Here is a 26,842-nt window from a genome sequence, read left to right as displayed (position 1 = left end):
TGGGGGGGGGTGGGGGGGGGGCGGAGGGAGGGAGACACACGACCATCCTTGTGAATCTAATCTAAAAGCTATTTTGATTCTGAACTCTTCAGTAGTATCACTTTACCTTAACACAGATCCTGTTTTATTAAAAAGCTCAAGTAAACACATTAATTTTATTTTTGCGATTTAATTTTCTTATTGTGTTTTGCATCTGTAATAGCACGGAAAAAACAGTACATTTTTAAGGCAAGAATTATAGCAGTTAATTACTCTGAAATTTATGAAAACCATAGATGAATATATGTTACTGTTAAGCAAGATTTTAGTAAGTAAATTTTGCCAGCTGGAAGCGTGACAGGGATGACTAGCATTTTGATATTTGAAATACACCTCAAGACTTCTGGTGTCTTGCATATTTGCTATCTATCTAAATAAACTTGGTGGTAGCCATAAGGTCAGAGTCTGCTAATATTTATTTTGGAGAATTCTGCCTTTCTGAGCCTTTTTTTTTGCCTCTCTCTGCTTTTTGTCCCTGTAAAAGTAGTGTTAGCAGTATACACATCCTTCCAGAGATATGATAGTAATGGAAAAAGTAAACTTTGGTGTCCTTAATCCATTTTACAAAGTTAGGTATTTCAGTCTGAAGAAAGTACTGTTTTGGAGATTCTCTTGTTGGGACTCAGAAAACCTGTAGATGATAACAATACCTCAAACAGTAGTAGCTCATCACAGTGCCAGAGGCAGGGCTGGTGACTGATAGGCTGTCAGAGTTGTTAGCTAAAACAGACCCCTGTGGATTTTTATGACAGCTTTCCTTTCTGCACACTTGATATTCCTTATTTCTGAATTATTCAGCATTGCTGCTGCTAAGTCAGCTAGTGTCTCTGGAGCATAATTAGCTAAGCAATGGTTAAAACCAGGGAAAAAGAAACATCCCAATTATATGTTCATTGCTTTGTGAGTACTTGAATAGCAGTTTGAAATACCGACTGCAGTTCACAGGAATCTGCAAAGCAGGGCTGGGAATCTCTGGAAAACATATGCTGGTCTCAGTCAAGTTAATAACAAAACTCCTGTTCTATAAAACAGGGCAAAAGATAAACTTTTCAAGACATGTAAAAACAGATAGACCTAAACTAATGCTGAAATGTGATCTATCCTACGTCTACCTCACTGTTAGGAAAAATGGAAGGACAGTTCCTTTCTCCATGTGTTAAATGCTCAGTTGTTCTTTTTCCATGCCTCACCTTTGAAATTAGTTTAGTTCTCACCAAGATAAAAATGAAAATATTTAGTTAGTGTTTTATTTACTGCTTTTATTGCCAAAGCTATATTTTGCTAAAAAAAAAAAAAAAAAAGGAATGACATTTCAGCATTAGGAGCTTGGTAAGCTTTTGATTAGATATCTAGGTGCTTTAGTATTTGTCTCGTGTTAAGTCAGAGTATTCGCACTTGGTTTCTTTTCAATAGGAGTAACTTGTTTATCTTAAAAAAGCATTATTCTTCTTGGCAATCATCATGCATCTCTAACCTATAGCAAAATGTACTATCAGCTACGCAGAAGACAAACCTCTAGCTTTGCTGTGACTGATGCATATAGGAAAAATAGGCTATGCTTCTGGTTCCTTGGTTAGGGCCAAGTGAACCTACTTTGGTTTTTCCTTTGCAAGGCAGACATTTGTGTCAGATGGGCACTGCCTAAAATGAACCCTTGAAATCCTTGAAAGACAGTGGACACACATCTTCTTGGGATTGGAACAGTTTTAAGAAATGAAATGAGGAAATTAAATTGTTGATTCCATGAGCACTTAATGAAAAGAAAATATGTTTTGTTTCTTTGACCTTTCGCTAGGAGCCTTTAAATGAGATCTTTCTTAAAAGCTTTTGTTTGCATCACAAGCTTTAGTGAATGTGTTATCAAAGCATCCCACTGAAGAAGAAAGATATTAATGTTTAATTTAATAGATGAAGCACAGAACAAGTGACTTGCTGGAGAGACATGTGGCAAAGCTAGGAACAGAGCAAAATTCAGTGTAACTATCACAAATATCTCTCCCCTGTCTTTTCAAAGGAATTAGGCATTCTGGATTTGAGTCTGTGGTGGTTTAAGCCAGGACAGGGTCATTTTGATATTTTGAACCATTAGCTGGCTCTTGAGGAAAGAAATAGCACTTTCCAACAGGAATACAGGTTATAAAGGGCTGTGCTGCTTCTTGTTGCTGGATGTTACGGGTAGTGCATATGCTTGTTGCAGCTATCTGCATATGAATTTGTCAAGAATTTGTCAACTGTCCAATTTTCTATAAACCGTCTCATTCAGAACTCCATACAGTACAGTGCTGAAGTGTTAAAGTCAAATGGAAGTGTCCACAGAGGACTGTTGCGGCCAGATTTTGCTACCACATCTTAGGCCTTCTTCCCTCATTTTCTTCAGCTGTCAGCTTTCTTTATAATGTAACCAGTTTAAACTAACCAGTTAATCAGCTCTTTGGAAGAAATAAAAAAAAAAAAATCAAAAAAACCCCAAGCATTTACTAAAGTATTTTTGGACATTTTGCTGTAATGTGTATAAATTTAAGGAAGTAACACAAAAATAAAATCCACCAATATTTCTTGTCAGCTCTACAACCCCTTTCAGTTTGTCTTCAGCTGATGCATACATAGCTTTATTATCTCAAAAATACATGGAAATTGTATTTCAGCTTTCTATGTACAGGCCATATTGGCAAGCAAATGGGCAGCTGTATATTTATACTGAAGCAAGGAGAGACAGCAGTATCGTACAAGGGGACTCGGTTGACTGATCACAACAAATACAGCTCAGAATATGGAACTTCTGATCCATGAAAATAAATTTCAAGCTATTATTAGTGGAATAATTTTGAGTGACAAAGATACTCTAAGAAGAGTGTGTGTAAGTATTTTATAAGCTTAAAGAGAAGCTGATGTCAACAAGGAAAATGTTTTGAATTTGAGATTTCTGAATGTAAATGTCAATGTTATGGAAGAGAAATCAGAAGAATCAGAAATGTAGGTATAAGACCAAACATTTTGTTGAAATTGTTGTTTCATCATTGTAAGAAGTAAGCTTGATTACTGAGGAAAACACCCTGGAGGACAGGCTTAAAGCCAATAGCCATCCACCTGTATTAGTTACCTGCAAGAGTGATGTCAGAGTTGGCTGCAGGGACACTCCAGCTGGTGTTCTCCAAGGGAAACTTGGACATCATCAGTCTGATTGCACTTTGTAGACACATTTTCCTGCCCTGAAGGTAGGGTCAGCACACTCTGATAATAACAAGAAGCAGAAGAGGTGAGCCAAGGAAACATTGTTTGAGATGGAGGGTGTGCTGGCTGTGGCTTCTCCAAAACTGGAGTGATTCTGCAATTCTAATTTGAAGCACCCAGAAACGTGCAGGTTTGGGACATTGTTGTAGGTGCAAATGATACTGCTGGGTGCAGTGTAACTGGAAAGGATGGGCATACTGTCCTGGGTACCAGAACCAGCCTAAAATTCATTATGCTCCCAGGAGTGCTTAATCAGGTACAGCAGACACAGGGTTTTCCCCAGTGATTTGCAAATCTCATCTGAAGAGTGAGGAGGAGGATTTGTGTGGTATATAAGATTATATATACTTGCTATGAAATTTTGATGCAGGCAAGAGGCAGGTTTATTGAGTGACTCTGGATGAGGGAAGAAGGGAAAAGAAAAGGATGATCATAGATATTACAGAGTACTTAATCTGTGTTTGGAGGCTGTTACAAACTACCTAATTTGAAAGAAGTGAATAAGGCTCAATTTGAGCATGAATCAAAAATTAGAAAATACATTAAATAATCCACTTGCAGTTATCTAAAAAATAATATAGTTATTATTATGGGCTTGTCAGGAACTGACCCTGTCATAGAACTTCAATTTCCTGCTTTGAGAGAAGATATGGTTCCCTAAGACAGGGCAGCTCCCTACCACCAAGTTGGAGATACTCGTACTGTCTGGCGCACTGCTGACCTAGTGCTGTCTCCTGTGCTTTGTAGTACCCATCTCCAAGAGCCATGTAAGACCCCACACTCAGGAAAAAAATGCCTAATTTTCTAGCATTTGAGTGAATAAAGCAGCTTGAGGAGGACAAAGGTATTCCATGGGGAAGAGACCATACACCTTGCAGAGGATTAAAGGAGTGGTGAGTTCTCTCCCTTTGGTAGCAGAAAGACGTTAGATGTGTTAACCAATATTAGGAACTCGGCTACCTAGAAGAATACCTCCCTTTACCTAGGGAGGCAGTAAATATGATCTTGCTTCCAAGGCTTTTGGTGTTGCCAATGTTTCTCATAAAGTTGATATAGTGTGGATACACGTATTTTAAGGAGTACTATATAAAACTTCAGTGGTGGTCATTTGCTTGTGCATAACACTCTGTTTTGCTATGAAAACTGCATTTCCATGGACAAAGAACAGTGCTCAGTGATCTGTTGAATGATTCAGCTTAATCAGACGTAGGGAGGAGCACTCTTAATTTACTGAAGTACTTCATTTATGTGTTTGTTTCCTAAGAGGGAAATACAGTAATTAAACCTTTTGTTATAAAGTCAGTTTGCAAGGCTTAAAGTAACAGGAAATGTTTAACTTTAAAAGGTTTTATTTTAAAGATTAAGATTTATAGTACTGAAAATTAATTCAACCAAACTTCAAACAATATATTCAAAGTTAAGATTAGGGGCATGCGTGAAATCATGTTTAAAAGGATTCTTTTAAATGTAGCTTCATGCATAGTAGCACTGAAAACATTGTATGTGGTATTATAGGTCAATATTTTCTTAAAATAGAAAATAATTCTTAAACAAGATGTTTTCAGCAGCTAACTAGGCTGGCATGAAAGCAGAATGTCTGATTGCACTGAGGCTGTAGGAGACAGGCTGAGCTAGAGCAGTTTAGTGATTGAGGAGAACCCTCTTCATGTATCAGTTTCTAAACAAACACCTTTTGCAAAGAATTGATATTTCAAAGGATTATTTACATCAGCAGACAAGCCATGCACTTCCTGAAAATGGATTATTTTTATGTTTTTTGCTACTTACTACAATAGATTGCATGCTGACTTCTTATTAGAAAATATATTCAAAAGATCTTACATTAATCTCCACCTAGAGTACAAATTAGCTGTGCTTCATGGATAAAACTCTGTCACTGGAAAACTAAACTCAAAATCCTTCATGCAAGAAGAAAAATGTTCTTGACTGTATTCCTTTCTCTGAAACAGGAGTTTTTCATTAGTTACGCTATTTGTCAAGAACATGATACATATTTCTTGCTGAGTACTTAGCTGTTGGCTTTTGTCTTGATAATGAAATACATATACACATGCTTTGAACACATCTTGACAGTGGAGTGAACTTTATTATTCTACAGAGATGTGAAGATCTATTGTAGGAATATTGGCTTGGTAACATAGTGTTCATCATGTGGACACCGTTGCTCATGGCAATATGAGTTTTTGGAGATTGATACTCATTTGGAGTTTTGCCTGACACATCTTTATTATTAGCGCACAGCCAATAATGTGTTGATCTTGAAGAACTACCAGGACTGCACACATGGGTCTTTTGCTGGCATCTACAGTGTACTTTCACAGTTCCTCAAGTTACCGAAGCAAAAATAGGAAGACTTTTTTTCACCGTTTTTTAATTTTCTTCTCATTCATTACTTCAGATAGCACCTGTAGAGCCAGAAATAAGAGGCTCTATCCTACAGCAGTTGTCTTTAAAAACTGAACCCCAAGCAGCAGTTGACCTCTTGCTTCACTGCTCTCTCTTTTAATAAATCCCACAGGAAGTGAAATCATGTCTCAAGGTGAATCTCTCCCCTGTGATGCAGGGAGAGGAAGGTGTTTTGTCTGTTGCTTCTGTTTGGGGAGTTGAAGTACACAGAGTTTTCTCCTTGGGAAATGCAGGTGTATGAACCACTCACAAATTAGTGGGAAGGTATCTAAAGGGTATTGATACAGGCAGGGTGATGTATGGAGGAAGAAAACCACTAATGTAGAGCATGCTGTGTCAAATTTTCTCGAAGCTGCTGTCCCTGCTCTGGGAAGAGAAGCAACAAAGACAAAATGCTGACCTCTGTGAAGCTCATTCTTCTTCTAAGAAAATGTACTCAGTCTTTCTTTCTTGCTATCACTCTTTGTCAAGAAATTGTGTCCTCCAGCTAGAGCAGGTTTTGGCCTCCAGGAATAGTTGCATCTGCAAGTGATTGAAAGATGTTGTCAGGAATCCACTTCACCTGACCCCAAAACACAGCTTACTTGAGACTATATTGCTTTTCTGCCTCCATTGAGAGATTAAGCCTCATCACTAAACAGCAAACTCAATTATGAATGGGGTTCTTTTAGCATTACTTGGAAGCAGATTTTTCCCTTTGGCTTGTTTGCATTCCCATTGACTCCTAATACTAGTTGTTAATGGAATAGCATCTTATGTCTTACAGTAGATACATGGTTTTGCTTTTAAAGTACAGTTATGAGGGAAAAATATTTGCAGTGTTCTGTTTTTATTTTATCTTTATTTATAAGCATAGATTTAGAAGTATGGCATCCTGTGAGCAGCTTCAGAAGGAAAGCTATTAAAATGATTCTGTCAATGCTAATAATTTCAATCTTTGACCTGCAATTCTGTGCTTTATAATGTACTTATTTGTGTTTTGCAATTTGTATTTAATTGCTTGTCTGAGAAGGCTCATGCATAACATAATTCCTTTAAATCTTTCATTAGTTTTATTTTCTTGCCAGCAGAATATGGCTGAATGCTACACCAGCTGCTTTGCAACTATAACTCTTCTCTCTTATTGCTGGTAATGACAGCCAACAATTTACTGTGTGTATTAAGTTTGGTTATGTGTTGTTGTATAACTGGAGTTTTCAGGAAAATATTTTCTCAAGCATAGGACAACAAATGTCAGACTGACCTAATTACTGTTCTTCTCTACAGTTTCTAGGGGCTCTTTTCTGCTAGCTGGAATTGAGTGGTTTAAAAATGTATTCATTAACAAAGTATTCAGATTTATTATCCTGCCATTTATGGCATCATGATTCCCATTTCTTTTTAGCTGGTTGCCAGGGAATACTTTCACCTATGAAAGTAAAGGAAGGACTGCCCTAAGTGGAGGTAGTTCAACCTGCTAGTGAGATCCATGCTCCCCAGCTTACACTACCCACAGAGAGAAGTGTCCCCTGAGGGTTCCCTCCTTTCAGGGCTGCTGGCAGAGTTTCCCAGGGGAGAGATGAGGAATGAGCTAGGTCAGGGTCAGAGTGGGTACACTTTTGTTCAGTTAGCATAATCCATGCTGACCCTGGCCATTGCCACTGAATAACAGATGACAATCTCAAAGATTAAGGGTAGGTTACTGAGCGGTACAAACGGAGGTGAAATAAATACCTGCAGGGCTAAAGTGATGTTCCGTGGTGGGAAGTTTCTGGGCAGATGGAGCAGTTTGATGCACTAAGGAAAACGGATGATTTGAGATGTGAAGCCCACCTACAGGCTGGCACTGAACATGGGTACAGCAGCACCTTGATCTCTTAGAGAGATTTGGTTTGCACTCCCAAGGACGGCCTTCACATTTGAGGCTGAGAAGCAGGGTAAAAGTGGACTCAGGGCCTTAAAGCAGCCACTGATAATCTTCTTTGAAGTATTTCCATGAGGACCTAAGAAACCTGTTGGATCAGAAGGACTGAGCGTCTTGTGTAGTCTGTAAAATGATAACAGTATTACCAATTCCCTGCTACGAATATCATCTGTTTAATGAGACTATCTGTCAGTAACCATCCAGACAATATGGAGTCCATTTGTTCATGGTGGTGAATGTGGCCATGATGGAGCAGATCATATGAAATGGGGCTGGTAGCTGCTCTTTCTAACAAAGATTATTCTGATTATCTGTTTTTAAGGATTTTCTTTTTATGGTCTGGGTTTTTTCTGTTGGTTTTTGTGGGGGAAGTTTGTGAACTCCCTTTATAGGTTAGTTGCAAGAGTCCTTGTTACTGTGCGGCTTACCTTCCTAGCAGTTCAGGATTCGATATGCTTTTTATGTGCTTTCCAACTTAATTTGGAAGCAATAGGGCTTTCACTAGCAAATTTTTGGAAATGATTCAGGGATGACGGCCCCAAATTCCTCCAACTCTTCAGATATTTCTTAAAATAACCATATTATTTCTTTTATCTGTATACTATTAGTCTAGATGAATGTGAAAGAATAGTGTTTCCTGGAAGCAAGCATAGATAGGAGCCTTGGGATTAGGGCTAACATTGTTGCTGTGCTTTTAGTTTTCAATTTTTTCTTGCAGTATTTTCATCATATATACATATAGGTTAGTGTGATCCCTGCCGATCCTTGTGCTATCTCATGGCGGGGAGTAGGATGATGCTGCACAAGTGTAGCTGGGCTGTGTAAGCCTGTGGATCAGGGAGGCAGAAAGCCTGCAAGGCAACTGCAGTCTCTGTCAGTTAGTCAGCCAACAGCCAACCATGTATCCAGTCCAGCCCTATTCGATATGAGGCAGGATTACTTCTGGGGAACTGCTTTTGAATTGCTCCCAGAGCTCCCCTTCTTATTGCTGTTCTGAGAAATATATATTGTACCTTCCAGGTATATGAAAATAGCAGACCAGTATGGTTTGTTCAGAATAGTTTCCCCTATGGCCTGTACAAATTAGCAGAACTCTATGGAAAATTCATTATCCTTATTTGCCTTCAAGGTCAGCTCCAGAGTTCGTGTACAACAGCATAATTCCATTGCAATTGGTGATAAAACCAGAAGGTCCATTTCCCTGGGTTTCTACAGCCTTGCCTGCCCGTCTTTACATCAACATGAAATTAAAAGCAGATGCTGGCATGGAACAATGAAGTGCTCAACCTCATCAGTTTTCAGTTCCTTCATCCTTCAGTGTGAAGTGTTTTCCAGTGTTTTTTCTGTCAGTTCCATTTTTGAAAAACTGCTTTCACTGCTTCACGGTTTTTACAAGAAAACATTGTTGTGCCTCTGGTGCAGGCAAGGAGAAATCTAATTTCTTTGTAGTGAAGTGTCTGCCTCCCCATTACCCTCCATAATAGGACAGCACAACAAATTATAAAGCTTTAATAAATAGCCATCATGCATCTAGGAGCACGTTTCCAGGTTCCTGGAATATCTTTGTCTGCACGTTTGCCTCTTCAAGCAGTGGGGTTTTTGCCTTCCTGAAACTGAGTGATAATGGTCTTGAAATCTTGGGCCATTTGCAAATGGATGACCTGCTTTTTGTAGCAATGGCCTGGCTACACAGGCTCCAGTCTCCCTCCCTGTCAGCATGTAATCATTTCAAGCTTCTGCATTAACCCCCAAAGACTGACATAGATAAAATACTAAAATTACCTTTTGTCCCCATTTCCTGCCTGCATTTGAAGCAGTGTGTGTGCATAAGGTAGAGTGGGAGCAGCTGCTGACGGTACTACTGAAGAACTGATCAAAGGAATAACATGCATCCACATCCTGAGCTCCATGGCAGATCACAGGCCATATCATTAACTGTGTGTCTCATCCACTTAGCCTAGTGTAAAGGCTCTGTCTGCTTGAATCGAGTCACTAAGGTTAGTCTGTGGGACCCTGGAGAAAAACAGATTCCATCAGCATGCTAGGCAGCAGTATTTTAAAAGACTTTGCTAAGAAATCAGGAGCAGGTTATTGTAACTATACTGCCCCTTATTTAAAATTTTTGCAACTCAGAAATGTGGGGTGAACAAAAACGAAAACTCACTGAAACTCCTGTTGCCATTTCCTTGCAGTGCTTCAATACTAACTCATCACATTTGCCCACCTAAATCATTCAGTATTGTACAAGTAAAGCTTCAGCCTGAAATACTGCAGGAGAGCCAGGGAAAAAAAAGGCTTCTGTTTCATGTGGAGTTGATGGTGGTGATTGTAATTCAACTGCCTTTTTTTCTGAAGTTCCCAACTGTTGCAAATATGCATGTGGTGCTGTACAGTAGCATGTTGTATTGTTAGCAAAATAACCTCTTTTCCTCACCTGGCATCCACAAAAAGACCCAAGCAGCTGTTTTAGCAGCCCCTGTGGAGTGCATATGGCACAGAAAACAACGCAGGCCTGATGGACACAACCCCACTGGTCCTGCCTGCAGGGTAGAGGCTATGGTGAGCAGCGCTGCTGGAGCACTCTGTGGTCCAGCTGCCTTTGTCCGCTTGTGAGGTTGTGCAAAAAAGGCTGTTCTTGTAGCAGTTTGTGATCCTGTTGTGAAGTCACTTTTACACATTATGTACAAATCTATTTTTCGGGGCTGTGATGTCTTTAAAATCTACTTTAATTTGGAATAAATATATAGTGGGTTAGAGTTATAGAAATCAAACTCATAGAGTTATAGTAATCCAAATGAGCTAATAAGAATAACCTGTAACTTTTAATAGCAGACTGCTTACCAGTTGGATTTGTTATTATTATTTATCCAGGAATTTTGTTGGGAGGACAAGGTCTGAATTAAAAGGCTATTTTGGAAATAAGAATTTATGTTCAGGCCAGCAACAATGTTTTAAGAGGAATCATTTATTGTCTTTATTTTAAAATTTCTCCTTGAGAAAACTTTGCTTATGATGCTACACTGGGCTTAAGTAAAACAATAAAGCAAAAGTAAGCACTGGAAAAGGAAGATAGTTCTCTGGTTTATACCTCTACATCTAAAGAGGGGAAGATAACATTGTAATTGGACAGTAATTCTGTTCAGCTCCTGCCCCCATATATTCTGAGAGAACAGATAGTGATGGGATTTAATGAACTGTTGTTATTCCCTAATGTTAGGAGCCACTGTGCAGCCAGGATGGATAATCTAAAGATATGGTGCTGGCCTTGTTCCTTATTTGAAAATACAAGTGTAATCTCAAACAAAATTACATTTACCTAAGTGTTACTTTCCATAGATGTGGATTTCCTTGTTAGCTTAAACAGATTTTTCCAGTTCAAAAGTAAGATGTACACTTGGGTTAGAGTATTGGCATTGCCTTAAAATTCCAGCTTCCTATATCATCATAACCCAGAGGGAAGAGATGATCATAGGAGGTTCATTGTGCCTTCATAATCAAAATAATTGGATTTTCACAAGAACCAGAAAGACAGTGACTTCCTACACTTCCAAAATTCTTATGCTCTGCAAAACACTACTTACCAGTTTGAATCCTGATCTTGGGTTAACTTTAAATGCAGAATCTAGTATAGTTGAGAATCTAGACATGTTGAGAAAGACTATATACTTTTTAAAAGAAAAATGTTTTAGTTTTCAATATGCTTCAAACCAAAGCTTACCAAAACCCAGGAGGGCTAAAGTGCTCCTATTTTAGGGATGGCTGATAATGTTTTGCCTCTAATCAATCTTTATTTCTACATTTAATTTTCAAATATTATATTTTCAAGGCACAACACTGAGTATAAATGATACCCATCAATATGAAAAGGTGCTAAATCGGAAGACTTGTTTCGAATTTTGCTTAGAGAGATTTTTTTGTTTTCCCTGGCAATTCTTACTCACTTCCTACTAATAGGCTGAAGCTTTTTTTGCTGCAGCTGAACTCCACATGTGCAAGATCCATCCCAACACATGACATAAATGTGGCTCAGATGAAGTGCTGCTCTCAACTCCACTTTCATGCTTACAGCATTCGGGCTTCTATCTTGTAAAACTGCTGGTCTCTTTAGTATGACTTTCAGCATAATATTCCAGCTGTCACTTTTATCCTTCTGAACACCTTTGCCTTCGGAATGCTTATTTCTACTTATTTACCTCCTTAGTTAGACTCCTGTAGATCTCCTTTAGCAATAATTCAGATAGATTTCCCTTGAATTACGAGAAGGGGAAGTTTTCCCTTCAGAGGCTTCCATCTCCACACAACTGACACACCTCTTCTACAGCTTCATTAATTCTCTAAATATGAAAGGGAGGCTAAATGGGCCTCAGCATCATTACCCACATAAAGGCTCATCACTCTTTTACAACACAGGGTTTTTTTTTGATGGAGTTTAGCAATGTGCTAAGAAAAATATGCAAAATATGCAAAGAAGCCATGTGATGAAATCACAGTGAGTACTTTTATAAACTGAACCTCAAGCACTTTTAGAGCTTTCGTTGTAGCTGAGTCTCTGCAGCTGACTTTCTGACTGTCAATTTGAGGAGAATGGGGTTCTATTTTAATATTTCCCAAACTAGAGTTTAGTTAAAAAATAAAATGTAGTTATATAGGGACTTGGGAGTCCCTATATAGACTTGGCTGCTACATGTTTCAGAACAATTATGATTTGAACTGATAGGCTACATAAAAACTAAGTCTGATGCTTTTTTCTTTTTCATACTTTTAAGAATATTTGCTTAAGTGCAAAAAATTTGTACTTCAAGTGTAAAATGCCACTGACACAATTTTCATGTAATGAAACTAACTGGTCATAATCAACAACAGTTACTACATAAGAATTCATATTTTTAGCAAAACTTTTTGAACTCTGCTGGTCATGAAAAATTTGCCACTTTTGGCATCAAGATGAGGCTTGGTTGCAGTTTTAGTAGAGAGACTGTTGATTATGTGGAGATGCAGGCTCCAAAAGTACCAGTCAAAGTGAAATAGCCCTGTTGTCCATCCTGCATAATAGTGCCTTCTGTGCTGGGAAGTAGCCAGGAGTCAAGAAAAGCTTGTATGACTTTGTCACAGCCTGTCATAAGCTGCTGCTATCACTAGTGGGTATTGTTGGGTACATTTCCACTCTTCTGCCGCATTAGCATTTCACAAGTTTGAGTTGTCCAGGAAAGATATTACTTTAAAACATAATGGAACTCTGCTAAATCTGAATGCAACTCTGCTCTGGAAAAGGGAATAATTTTGTTGTCAACATTTAATAGAATTTGAATGGAACTGCTTAAAAATCAAGATATTTGTCATTGCAAATTTAGCTGGTTTGTGCTAGCCTATGGTTGAGTGCATCTTTTAGACTGAGTATTTTAAAAAGTTTGGGGAAAAAAAACAGGAGAACATTTAGCACAGAAATACATACAAGAGTGCTCTGCCTTTTACAGGACAGATATCTCACAATTTAATTATCAATCACTTGTATAATGGTTGACTGTATGCCAGTGAGTAGAAATGCATGAAACATTCATGCATATTTATTGTAGGTAAGACGGAGACAGCATGCATCTGTATTAAATCTATCAACTCTTTAGAAAGATACAGCAACGGGGAATTAACATAAGAATATCCCAACTGTTTAAGACTGACAATAAAATTATACAACACTTTAATAAGAGAATGTAGATTACCAAAACCAACTGGATATATAGGAGGAGTCTGCACAATGAAATACAGCTTTATATATTTGAATTTGTGTGAGAATAGCTTCTATTTGCTTTGTAAAAATTGCTGGGGTACCTGACTGTAAATAGTTGGGACGTCAGTGTTACATACATTAACAGAGGGGAAAAAAAAACAAGCTGGCAATTTACAGTGTACTCTGGTGACAGGTTTGAATGTACAGTGAACAAACTGGGGTGGAGACAGTTTTTATGGGGAGCAAATCAACTTTAAGACAGACCTTTTCCTTACACAGTTGATCAGCCATATATTTTAAGATACTGTTTCTAGACTCTCTAAGAAAGTAACAATGCAGTGATTTGCAAAACCTATGTGATCATTTGGTGCAAACAGGGGCACAAATTCAATAAAGATGAAATTGTTCAGAAGACTGGACACTTGCTCTTGATGGGGAAAAAAGGAAGAGTAAATCCTATAGCCTAATGTCACAACTTTTATTTTTTAAGTTTTGATGATTTTATAAAGATGAAGATGACTCATGTTGTTAGAATGGATAAAAGATAAAACAGTGCCTTGCAGATATATTAAATGTAACAAAGTCAGTACATTTAGAAATATATTTTTTAAATCTATTTGGTTCAAGAGTGAAGTATATAAAAGATTCTGCTTTTTATTTTACTTCTTGAAAAAATCAGTAAGTCTGATCCGTATCCATTCTAGCTACATCAACATTTTTTCCTATTCACAGTATAGATTCTGTCCTTCAATTTATCTTTAGCTGAAGCAACCTTTAAGTTCATGGGTTTTGGCATGATTTTACTAATCTATATCACTTCCTTGCCATTTGAGCAACTCAATTTCAGTTTCTTCTATTTCTGCATTCACTTCACGTGGGTGACCAAGTCTGTCTCACACATTATATATACATAGATTATAGATTTTAGTTTTATTAGAACCTTTTATTATCTAGCATTAGTGTCAGCTTCTGCTATTTGCTTTAAGAAGCTTTGGTGCAGTATCAGGAATCCCTGCAGAGAGCTCTGAGAGCAGTAACCACTGAAACAATGTATTTGAATTTATTCACTCTTCTGGGGTGCCCTTATGTGGTATCACTAGGGTGGAGGGGCACTCTCCTTGATTAACAAGACATTGAAATTCACTATAAAAAGTGCGCAAGCCCAGCTCAAAGCTGCACTCAGTAGGTCACCTGTCATTCCAGGGACTGTCACTGTGCCAGCAGCAACATAGCCCCTTCCTCCTCGCCTATCACATCCCTGACTCCTCAAGGACAGCATGACCCAGTGCTGACTCCTGATTTGACATTTACCCCAGATTTTGTACAGTGTGCCAGCTGGTTTGGCTCGGAAGATCAGTTTGTCTAACGTATCCTGTATGAGATGGATGTTTCTTTCCGGCATTCATCCGTTTCATTTCAGCAGTTCAGCACAGAGCCTTTAATGAGTCTGGATTATACAAAGACACGCATAAGTGCAATATGGCATTCACTGAATACAGTTATAATGACCAAATTTCACCTGTTTCAGGCAGGTGATTTCTCTCCTATGCTTTCCAAAGCACCCCTGCATGCAGCAGCATCTCAGTTCAACAGTAATCAATGCACAATGAAATGTTTTCTTTACACTGAATGACAGGTGACACAGACATTTGTTATATGACACTAAATAGATGTATCATACACTGGAAATCTTCCAGTCTCAACATCAGCGTACCTAGTGCACCCGTCATCTAGCACAAGTGCTTTCCTGTTTTCATTTCCTAAGTGTCTTTCTGCATGCTGTCAAAACTCCTCTTTCCTTTTCTCGATTCCTTTAGCTCCACTGTATATATCACTCCCAAACCCTGCTATGTAGCTCATTTGTTTGCAATATACCACTTCACACTCCTTTTAAGTATGTGTCATTCTCTTACCTTGAAAATTCATAGGTATGATTATCTTTTTTCTTCCTCTGCATGTAAATTACAAAAAGTTACAAAATTCTTCACTGGCTACAGTTTAAGCTACTGCTACACTTCTTTTAGTGCACTCTTTTAATTTGTGAGCTGTCTTTCACATTAAGCATTTACCTGCCTTTTCGTCAGCCTGTCTTTTATTGCAAAGCATAATTTTATTGGGGTTTTTATTTGCACTCCCACTAAATCAAACTCTATCTCAGCCAGCAATCTGTGACCTTCTGAGCCGCTTTTGGATCAGCTGGCTTTTATTTGCGATATTATTCTTTCAGGTATAGTCAGTGAGTCTTTGCAGAACTTCTCATGTTGAAGATTTTTGTAACCATTTATAAGTTTAGCAACCTGAGCCTTCCAGCCTTTCTGATGTTTTGGGAGTCTTTGTCCTTTTAAGTTTTTGACGAGAGTTATTTTACAGCTTCCCACTATAATTACTCACATAATATTATGCTACAGGAGCTCAAGTCTGATTGTTTAAGTGTCTGAGTAGGACATCTCATGAAAAATTCCTTCTACAAGCATAGCTTTGTACTTGACATTTCTATACGGAAGCCATTAAACAAGAGATTAATTCTTCTTCTTTGGGCTCAGTGCAGTTCTTATCTGTATGAGTGATCCTGTTGACTACAAAAGGACTTTTCATATCAGTCATGATTGTAGGACTGGACATATTTTGGAGACAATTTAAAGCCTGTTCAGCAGCAGCTGCTTGTGGCATGGAGTGGAATACATATCCTGTGCCAAGTGGTCAGGTTCACACAGCTTATTGGTCATCGCACTCCAGTGAAAATCAAAAAGCCATCCTGTTTGTCCTCTCTATTGCTCTTCCTGCGAAACAACTGTCAGAACATGTTGTAGCATAAGAATAAATGGAGGAACATTACGTGCAAGTTCTTTCTTCTTTTTTTATTTTTTTTAAGTGCAAGAGCTATGAGTTTGCTGGTGTTCCAGTCCTTTGGTAGTTTTGCTAATTGTCATAAATGTTCTGAACGTTCACATCTAAATAACAAGGGGGTTCTTTACTAGGTGCTAGCACTGGAAAATCTACAGATTAGTTATAAAGTATCATTTGTAAGATTCTGCCAATTATATTGCAATTTGAAGTCTCTGGGTTTGTTTTATCTTCCATTTGGTTCATCTGCAGGGATTGCCAAGAGAAATGCTCAGGAAAGATATTGTACCTAAGAGAGTTACCTGCATTTCCCCAGTGATTTCTGGGGCTACATTTCTTCTGTCAGCAACAATTTATTTATAAGCATTCTCCACGCAAGTTCATCTTTAAAAAAGGACATTGTGTTTTGAATATTTAGAGCCTGAAGTCACAAAGGGCATGTTGTAATTAGATTTACTTCAGTATGAATGGAAAATATATTGTAGTAAGCAGAATCCCCAGGGGAAGGTTTCTAATAAAATCTCCATTTCATTTATTCATATGTGGCAACAACAGTCAATATTTGAGATATGAAATGTCAATAAACATAAAAAAGTATTAGCATTTGGTGTATGTTACAGTGCACAGCCTTGCCAATTAGAATATTTCAGCTTTGTTTCAAAAGCTTCTATGTGCTTTTAAAAACATAATCTCTAAAGGAAAGTAGAATATCTCTTAAAAACAGAGCTCCCTAGTCATGAGAATGGGTAGTCTAATATAAGATACAATCTAAAATATATATATATTTAAAACTATCTTATAGAAGTGAGAGGTAAAATATCCATAACGTTTTTCGTTACCATGAATGAGGATGAATCATTTTTCTGACATTCATGCATGTGAGGATTCACTGGCTTCCTACTGGTGGCAGAGGCCACTCAGCTGTCTGCTTGCTATTTTATCTTTTCCACTGGCTTGGATAAAAGAGAGCTATATAAAAATTGTTAAGACAAGAAAAATATGGCAGAAATTTGTTCCATTAGCTTGATGTCCTCTCTAATAAAATTCCAACTTATGCATGGATTCCTGTGATACCTACCAGTCCTGAGTTCACTGCCAAATCCTGAATCGGTGGCAAAGGGGGAAATTTTTATTTTCTAGTCAGTTCTTCAGGGATAGTACCATCTGCTTCCATAGCCCCAGACAAACCACCTTTAGTAATTCAGAAGAAAAATGCCCCTAAATGGGGTAATTTTCCCTCAGGAGCTGCAGTGTGACAAAGCACACGGCATAGGATCCAGTTTCATGTTGCTTGTTTGATAAGGAAGCACTGCCTGGAAGCTATCCAGGTCCCTCTTGCATTGTGTGTCTCTTCTTTTGCTGACCTGCCATCAACAGGAATGTGTTCCTTCTAGCTCCTTGCTCTGAAACTCGTAAGGCGAGTGTTGACCTGCATTGATTGAATTGCACACTTGAGTTGGACTTTGTTCAGCCTGTTGTCTCCTTCCTGTTCAGTGTAGATCCCTTTGTATCCCCCTTCCACCACAACTTCAAGGAATCGGTGAGCAACATTTAAATCTTTAGAGTTGTCAATGTATTTACTGCATTAAAAACATGGTCTTATTAGTGAAAAGAGAAAACATTTAGTTTCCAGTACAAAATTCCTGCTTAGAAATTTACATGCACTTTTCTTGAATATTCTCTAACACTAACTTTAAATATCCAATTTGTTTTCTATATTATCTGTGGAAAAGCCTGTGTTAATCCAAGTAAATTCCACATATTTATTTATGGAATAAATGGGAGCATGGGAAACATAGCAAACGCATTATATCTATCTACATGTCTAGCACTTTGACTGTTTCTCATGTAAAGTCCATTTTGGGGTGAAGAGGTAAATGTCATTTGTTTACAGTACCCTTTGTCTATGCCTTCCATAGTTTTGTAGTTCACACAAACACACACAGGGGCACACACACACATGGTCCAGACATCTCCATTATTGTTTGTATTGTTTTATTCATCCTTCAGGTCTCCTGTAATGGCTGGAGGTCTATTTGCCGTTAACCGGAAGTGGTTTTGGGAGCTGGGAGGCTATGATCCAGGATTAGAAATATGGGGAGGAGAGCAGTATGAAATCTCCTTTAAGGTAAGTCGTCAAGTCACCTTACACAATACTTCCTTACTTGTTTGGTGCAGGACTCCCGGTCATGCTTCTTTCATTCATACTGGCTTTTGTCTTTTAACTAAAATTAATTTAGTACGATAAGGCTCTTCTTCTTTAGGTATTCCCAATAATTTCACAGAGAATTATGCTATAAGGATATGCTCCAGAAGCCATACAAAAATCACTTTGAGTGCAGTTCCCACTGAAAGTGTGGTAGCTTACCATCATCAAAGAATGAAGTTCTACCTTGTTTCTTTCTTCAAGTCTTTTCCAAATGGAAAAGACTTTTCCTTCTCTCAGGCTGCATTTATGTCATGCTCAAGTGCTGAGCTCAGCTCAATAAGCCAACACAGAACTAATCCAGAAAAAAAGAAAACGGCATAATTTTCTGCTGACATCAGCAAGTTTAATCAGCTCTGGGAGTGGGATCCCTTGAAGTGAGCTCAGGGAAATGGGTGAACATGGAAAGAGGAAATTGTAGAAAAAAGGACTCCTTTCAGTAGCAGTGAATCACTAAATGTGCTCAGCTGCTATGAGCTGTTATTTACAGACCAGCTTTTCAAAATCAGATGATTTTTCAATTGCATGTGAAGTATTGTAATAACAATACAAAATATATGGGGAGTCTTCAAATGCTGAGGTTAGGTACAACCAGCCGTGGTATATCCTCATACCCTCTATGTGGACATGTGTATTCAAATCAATTACTTGGCTTTTACATGTTGAGTGGAAAGTCTTGTTACTTTCCACATCTAAAATAAGTATTTGCATTAGGTTGATGAGAACTGACATGTCTAATTTAGAAAACTGAGTTTATTGTGTTGCAGTATGCCCATGATTTGATTGATTTTCATGACATAGATGAATTGAGTTAAGCATATTTGGATAAAGCTTGGAACTGAAATTAGAATTCACATTTACCTTCAGGATCTTTCCAACCTACTTCCAAACTCTGACAGTGTGAATCTTAGTAAATAAATGTAGTATGTCAGCCATGACTAATATCATACATCTTGCTGAATCTGAGTTTCAACAGCGATTAAAACAACAGAGCTGAGGCCATTCTGTTGAACTAAACATACAGTGTGACCTGGACTGCCAGGCTGTCATTACAGGGGTTATCAAGAACAGCAAAATAGTTTGTATTAACTGTGCTACTCTCATATTTGTCCAAATAATTTTTATATGCCAGCAAAATTAAAAGGAAGGAAAGGGAAACCCAATAGCTAGAAAGTGTATTTAGAATATATTGATTTACCTTCTGTCCACTTACATTGTTTCAGAGGCAAATGTAAGTAGTCACGAGCAGCTGTCACAGCAGTCTCTGACAGGTCACCCATGGTTTTACTATCCTATTTCAAATATTCTTTTTTTTTTCATCATCACAAAGACTATACTTTTAATGCTCTCCTGTCTTTTTACAGAAACCATGGTAACACCACTGGAAATTGAGATACTAGATTGTCCCAGTGTGTTTTGTTCAAGTGATGGGTTTTTTTGGAAGCAGCTGTGTCACACTGGGTCTCATTTCAGTCATATCTACCGATTCATTTCATTAGTATATACTGACCTGCGGGTCCCTGTCCTATCTTATTAGTATCAGAAGAAGAAAAAAAATACTCTTTAGAAATTGTTGCCAAGTAGAAATAACTTTTTATTGGAAGAATTTAACAGATATGAGTTTTAAAAAGAAGACTGCTGTTCGGTTTGGAATGACAAAAAAAGGAGAGAAAGATCATGGAGGCAGAAGGGAGAAACAGAAAGGACTGGGGTTTATGATATTGAATCACCTATATCAGCTTGGGAAAGACTTCTGCTTCAGCAGTTTCTACTGTAGCTATAGATTCAATCATCTTGAAACTTACTTAAAGGAAAACAAGTTAGCCAGGCAGTTCAATTTTATTCACAAAACTTGGAAGGATGGTTGACTTGCCATCTCTCTGTTATTCACAAAGTCAGTGAAAAAGCCAGAGGACCAGCCTGTTTCAGTTTCCTCAGCCGCTTGAATTGGTCTGAAACTATGTCTTACCTTTTGTTTGAATGTCCACATCTGTGGCCTCTGGAAGCATGGTAGAATGGGTGCTCTGTGTTGATGCCATGTCTCACATTAATGTAATTTTGCTTGGCAAATAACTACTTGGAGTACCCTGCCTCAAGAATATCTCTAACTAACAGATAGCTATTCCCACACATTTCCTCTTTGATTAAGCAATTCTTAAGTATTTTTTAAAAATATGATGGGTTTTTGTTAAGAAGTTGCAAAAAGAAGCCAATTTGAAATGTCCCATAATTGTGGAAAGTTTGTGTTTAGAAGGCTGTTTCAGGATGATCTTCAATCTCAGAAACAGACATGGTGTTCCTTTTATGTTTCTCCTCTATCTTGGTATTAAATTGGACATCCATTTTTATGAAACCTGCAATATAAAGGTAAAGAAGCAAACAATTTCTCTGCTATAAACATGCTGATGGCATAACCTTCTCTGTGTCAGACTGGGGGTTCTTGTGGTTAATTCAGATGCAGTAATGTAGTTATGGAGGGATGCTCCATGTGCTGTCATGTGCTCCCTGAAATGAAGTAGCGTCTGGTTCATCTTGAACTGGTTGCCCTGCTCCGTAGGCTGGCGTGCAGAGTGTTTGCAGATAATTTTTGGCCCTCAGTGATGCATTTTAAACTCTACAGATCGACAGACTACTGTAACCCTTATGCTTAACATTTTAACAGTAGGTCTAGGTATTGTAGAATCCAGGTAAGCTGTGGCATATCTTCAATTAGCATCAATGTTTTGACGCAAAGCAAAACTTACAGAATCATAGAATGATGGCTAGATCTGTGCTAGACTCAATGAAATAGTTTGTCTAAAGTCCTCTGACTTAAGGAATTATTAGCTTCTTCATCATAAACCTAATATCAACTACTCTGCTCTGCTCACTGTAATATTCTACTGCACTTTGCAAACCCCAGACACACAAGGAATTGGAGCCTGGTGCTGGATCCGTGGCCATCATGCAAGCTCAAAAGAATCATGAAGCATAGCAGAGTCATTTTGCTTTATGAGTTCAAGACGCTAAGACAAAATTCAAGGACTGATTAAAAATTAGATTAGCAGGACAAGTGGTTGCCTGGGGAGTCAGGCAGCAGTTCCTGACAAGAAGAGGTCAAACCAGATTTAGGAAAGGTATTCAGGCTGGGAAGCTTGGAGGGAAAGTGTCAATTTCGATGTTTTTCCCTGGCTGTTCCACTAGAAGTGACCTGGGGTGACAGACACCAGGCTTCAGTGCAGAGCATAGTCCTAACCAAAAGTTAGGGGAGGGGGGCTGCATTATCTCATTGTACAGGGACAGAAGGTGAGTGGTGTGGGCAAAAATAAATGTGTGCGTGTTTGAGGGGGAAGGGTATTTGATGGAAAAAGAAAGATACTAGAGAGAGTGAGTCTGCAGTGAATCTAAATTTACTGCAGCATAATGCAGTACGATTCTTCAAAATACAGTATGCTTTATAATGTTTCTGTGACACTTGAAATCGTGTCATAGTAGGAAAGAAAACTTCCTGAACTTCAGGCATGACTATTCCAGGTGCTAAATTGTCAGGAACACAGAATGACAGCTTAAAAAATTTTAAAAAAGCTGCTGCTTAAAAATTTGTTTGACCTTTATTTCCTCAACTACAAAACCCAACATATTTCTCTTCTGTTCTTTTCTTGCTTGCTATCATTACTACTTGAACAGTAGCAAGTGTAGCACTGCATGCCATACTGATTAACTAACTGCTCTTTCTGAACCAGAGCACACCTATGCACATTCAGTGGATGGTGAAGCAGCCACAACCCGTGTCTCAAAATATGACCTCTTCATTAAATAGCTTCTTAGATTAATTTTTACATAAGAAATAATATGCAGCATTTTAATTTTTTGACAGTGTAAGCTCAGAATCAATTTTTTTAATTAAAAAGATGTATGATGTCTTGCTGACGACACTGTTCAGCATGTGCTAGACTTGTGAAAGCTGGCAAAGCACTGGAACTGACCTGATTAATAGTGTCTCTTCTCAATAACCAGGGAAGCCACTATTTAGGATCCTAAATTGAAATCTGTTAGGCAAAGTTTATGTAGCAATCTCCAAAATACAGAGTAGTGAAAGATACTAGTTTCCTGTGTTTGCTGAAGATCCTTGTAATGGGTTGACCCTGGCTGAGCACCAGTTGCCCACCAAAGCTGCTTTGTCACTCCCCTCCTCAGCAGGACAGGGAAAAGAAAATATAACAAAAGGCCCATGGGTCACTCACCAGTTACTATCAGGGGCAAAACAGACTCGACTTGGGGAAAACTGAATTTAATTTGTTACCAATCCAGTTGGAGTAGGTTAATGAGAAAATAAAACCAAATCTTAAAACACCTTTGCCCCACCTCTTCCTTCTTCCCAGGCTTAACTCTTCATTTTCTTTACTTCCTCCCTGCCAGCAGTGCAGGGAGATAGTAAATTGGGGTAGTTCATTACGTGTCGTTTCTGCTGCTCCTTCTTCCTCTTGGGGATGACTGCTCACTCTTCCTATTCCAGTGTGGGGTCTCTCCCGCAGCAGACAGTCATCCATGAACTTCTCCAATGTGACTCCTTCCCATGGGGTACAGTTCTTGATGAACTGCCCCAGCATGGATGCCTTCCATGGGTTCAGTCCTTCAGGAACAGTGTGGGTCCCCTACGAGGTCACCAGTCCTGCCAGCAAACCTGTTCCAACACGGTCTTCCCACAGGGCCACAGCCCCTTTCAGGCTGACCTTCTTCACTGACCTTGGTGTCTGGAGGGCTGTTTCTCTCACATATTCTCACTCCTCTCTGACACTGCAGGTGCACAGGGGTTTTTTTAGCCCTTCTTAAATCTGTCATCCCAGAGGCTGCCACTGTCGTCGATGGCCTTGGCCTTGGCCAGCAGCAGGTCTGTCTTGGAGACATCTAGTATTGGCTTTATTGGACCTGGGGGAAGCTTCTAGCAGCTTCTCACAAGAGCCACCCCTCTAGCCCCCTCGTTACTAAAACCTTGCCGTTCAAACTCAATACAATCCTTTACATTGGATGTTCCTTAGGCATCATAAATCATACCTTAACAAAAATGCTGACAGTGATACCATAGTTTCTTTGAAGCTAGTCACCCGTACCTAGAGTTGGTTTATCCTTATCCACGCTGGCACACCTTCTAGATTCTCTTCATCCCTGTTTTCCAACATACACCTCCAAGTTTATTAATGCCTTTCTTTATCATCATCTTCATAATTATTAATTCGCTCCACTGCTGGAAATCTTGGCAGGAGATCAGGAGTGGGGGAGGACTGCCACTTGTTAACACAGTTGTAATCTAAATGAAGAACTTACAAACATAGAATATTGCCATTTTTTTCTCAGCATTTTAGAGAAGCCAGTGAGTATTGGTCAAATACCTACAGTCATCAGTTCCCAGTTTATAACGTACAGTTTTAATATCCCTGACAGAAATCCCACTGCACCACAAATAAATGGTTTTCCTATTTGTGAACCCATTAACTGCAGATTTGCAGTCAGTGATTCTATTTTTCAATTTTGTCATACGTTTAGCCGAACATCCTCACTGCATGGAATAGTTCTCACGGTAGTATTCTTTCTCCTTTTTTACAACTGCTAAATCTGTTCTTTTGGCTTATATTTCAGAAATAGTGACCAAAAAATCCCATGAAGTTTTTATAGTCTTATTTTCTACAACTTTTTCCGTTCCATTATGATAATACATCTCTCCTATTTGCAGTCCATCCCTCATGCACAATGCTGAGAGCACCAAGCTGACAGCTTTGCACAAATACTTTATATTCCTTTTCCAGCAGTTTACTGTTTGTTTTATCCATCCATTTCAGTGTCTCTCACTGTTGTCTGTCTTGTTACTGACTCTCAGCAGCAGTATATTTCTCAATTAGTTTTGAAGCCTGATCCAGAATCTATTCAGTCTCCCCCCAATCTTTTACATAATTTGCTGTATGTTTATGTTCCTGTTCTACAGCAACACATCTAGACTAGACTAGAAATCATGAGTGTCTTACTACAGTAATTACGATTACAGCGTGGCATATGGATTGGAGTCTCGTTCTCACATGCATAGTATTTACATTTCCAGATAGTCTCCAAGCTGGATCACTCATAAACTAGAGGTGTAGAGAAGAAAAAAGAGAAAAGAAAAGGAAAAGGAAAGGAAAGGAAAGGAAAGGAAAGGAAAGGAAAGAAAATAAAATAAAATAAAATGGAAAAAGAGAAGAAAAGGAAAGAGAAGAAAAGAGAAGAGAAGAAAAAGAAAAGAGAAAAGGAGAAAAGAAAAGAGAAAAGAGAAAAGCACAGAGTTTAATTTTAACAACAAGGCAGTGATGTAAAAAAAGAGTGATTCACCCAAAATCCCATGAGAGCTGTAGAACAGAGCCAAAAAAAATGCATTTGTGACATCTAAGCTCCAGTCAGGAACAAAGCCACATAAGCACAGCTTAATCTCTTTTAAGGTTTGTGTTAATGCCTGCCTTTTGCTTTCAACCATCTCTATAAAGTATTTTGCAACATTCTGTTGGAAGGAGCTATATAAACTGTGATATAGTATATAGTTGACACATAAACTACTCTTCTGAACTTTCCAAGCTGAAATTGCATTGTTTTGGTTTTGCCTTTGTTTTTTATACCTCAGCTGCAGACAAGATTCATTGCTTTTGTAAGGAGGAGACATTAATGATCTTGAGAGTTTCATTTCTTAGATAAACAGAGAGGCATCAGTGTTGTGGTATCATTTTGCCAAATGTCCCACACCACCTGAACTCCTTTCATGGTACACTAGAGGTTTGTAATATTTAACACAGAAATCATTCTCCAATTTCATGTATTTAGTGCATGTGACATAAAAGTGCACATTTTAAAGACAAAGTTGCCAGAATTGTTCTTCCCAGGAAAATACAAAAAATGCTTTTAAAATCATTCTGAAGCTGGAAGAGGAACATGAACAGCTGCTAAATGTCCTTCAGGGCAGCCAAGATTCATTTCAATTACCCTGCACAGTGCATTTCAGGTGCAGCACAGCATTTTCAAGTCCTATATCTATCAAATATAAGCCTAACACAAAGTGTTATTTCCTTCCACATGTTATTTCCTCAGCATATCTAGTTCTGTTTCTCCCCCCCCCCCCCCTTTCTTTTCTGATATCCTACTGCTTTAGAGGAGATGCAATATATGTCTACTTCAGCTCTCACTGTCTGAGTTAAAGTAATACTGGTCTATACATATATTTCTGCTTTCTTGTCTCTTAAACTTCTGTAGCTGACCTTTGTCTGACTCAAACTCATATGCTGTCCACTCTTGGAAGGCTAAGAAGCCTTGTTTAATCACTGTAATATCCTGTCTAGCCTTTGAAATAACACCTTAATTTAGAAACCAAGAACAAATAGTAAATATAAGTCTGCGCTTCCGTTGGTGCACTGGGTTGTTTGAAGACAGCCACAGAGAGGAGGTTCCTGCTAAAAAAGGTACAGATGATGTAACATAGAAATGAAATATTAATAGAAAGGTGAATATTTTTTTAATGATGACATTATCCAGCTTAACAATATCATTTTTATGATTTTTTTGATATGTTTCTTAACATGTTTTCCAGCGAATTAGGTGGCATGGGATGAAACGGGTGAGGATTTCAAGGTTTTCCTTAAGAAGCAAATTTTACAAAATGTTTTCTGAAAAGAAAATAATGACCATGTGTACATGGCGTTGCAAGACTGGGCAGTAGTGAGCTATTTCCGTATGGAGGCATACCATTCGTTTGGTTCTCCATTTCCAACCCACCAGTAAATTTCCTCCCTGAGAAGGACTGTGCTCACTAGGAGACCGGTCAGAATAACTTCACAGGTACTGAAACACTTCTGATTCCATCAACATACGTGCTTCCATTTGGCAGGGTGATGCCCAGGACGGCTGCTTTTATTACCCTATGCCACTAACCTGCAAAACTTGTCTCCTCTTCTGAGATGCTGGTGTGTACCAGAAGCACCTACCCAGAGCTCCTATGCCTTGGCTAACTGTGTGGTGGGAAGTGGTAAGTAGCAGCTTCCCGAGTAGCTCTCAGTTGTACCCAGCTGTGCAAGGGTGTCTGTAGAATTTCAGGATAGAGCCAAGCACGTATAGCACAGTCAGGCTCAGGGGTGCAGTGTGCTACCTTCAGCAAGTGCTTTAAGTCATGCTCAAGTACTAAGTTGTCCCTTATTGCAGTATTTAGCATCTGCATGTTCAGATTACTAAAATTTAATCCCAGGCTCACAGCCACACTGCCAGGACCAAGCAGATATAGCCACTGTACACAAACAGGCAAGCACAGCAAAAGATGCCAAACTTTTGTCCATTTTCACGATTGTTTTAGATGAATGGAATTTATGGGTTTGTTTTCCTATGATTTAAAAAGTCAGTAGCTACAACGAGCTGAGGGACAGAACAAAAGAGACAGAATAAGAAATGTATGCTAAAGAAAGTGTAGGGATGCACATTGTTC

The 26,842-nt window shown here is 38.5% G+C and overlaps 1 protein-coding gene across 1 annotated transcript in view; it reads left to right on the top strand.

Moving 5' to 3' along the window:
- The window catches only part of LOC104404214 (polypeptide N-acetylgalactosaminyltransferase-like 6), an 88,192-nt gene that overhangs the window by 26,993 nt on the left and 34,357 nt on the right, over positions 1-26,842 (top strand). Inside the window, exon 4 of the mRNA XM_010012596.1 lies at positions 18,180-18,297. Coding sequence (XP_010010898.1) covers positions 18,180-18,297 — 118 coding nt within the window. The remainder of the gene's footprint in view (positions 1-18,179; positions 18,298-26,842) is intronic.

This window comes from Nestor notabilis, unplaced genomic scaffold (genome assembly GCF_000696875.1).
Source record: "Nestor notabilis isolate BGI_N333 unplaced genomic scaffold, ASM69687v1 scaffold14974, whole genome shotgun sequence".
In the NCBI taxonomy this organism is placed as follows: Eukaryota; Metazoa; Chordata; class Aves; order Psittaciformes; family Psittacidae; genus Nestor; species Nestor notabilis.
Note: the sequence above shows the minus strand (reverse complement) of the source record. Positions and strands in the feature narration are given on the sequence as shown.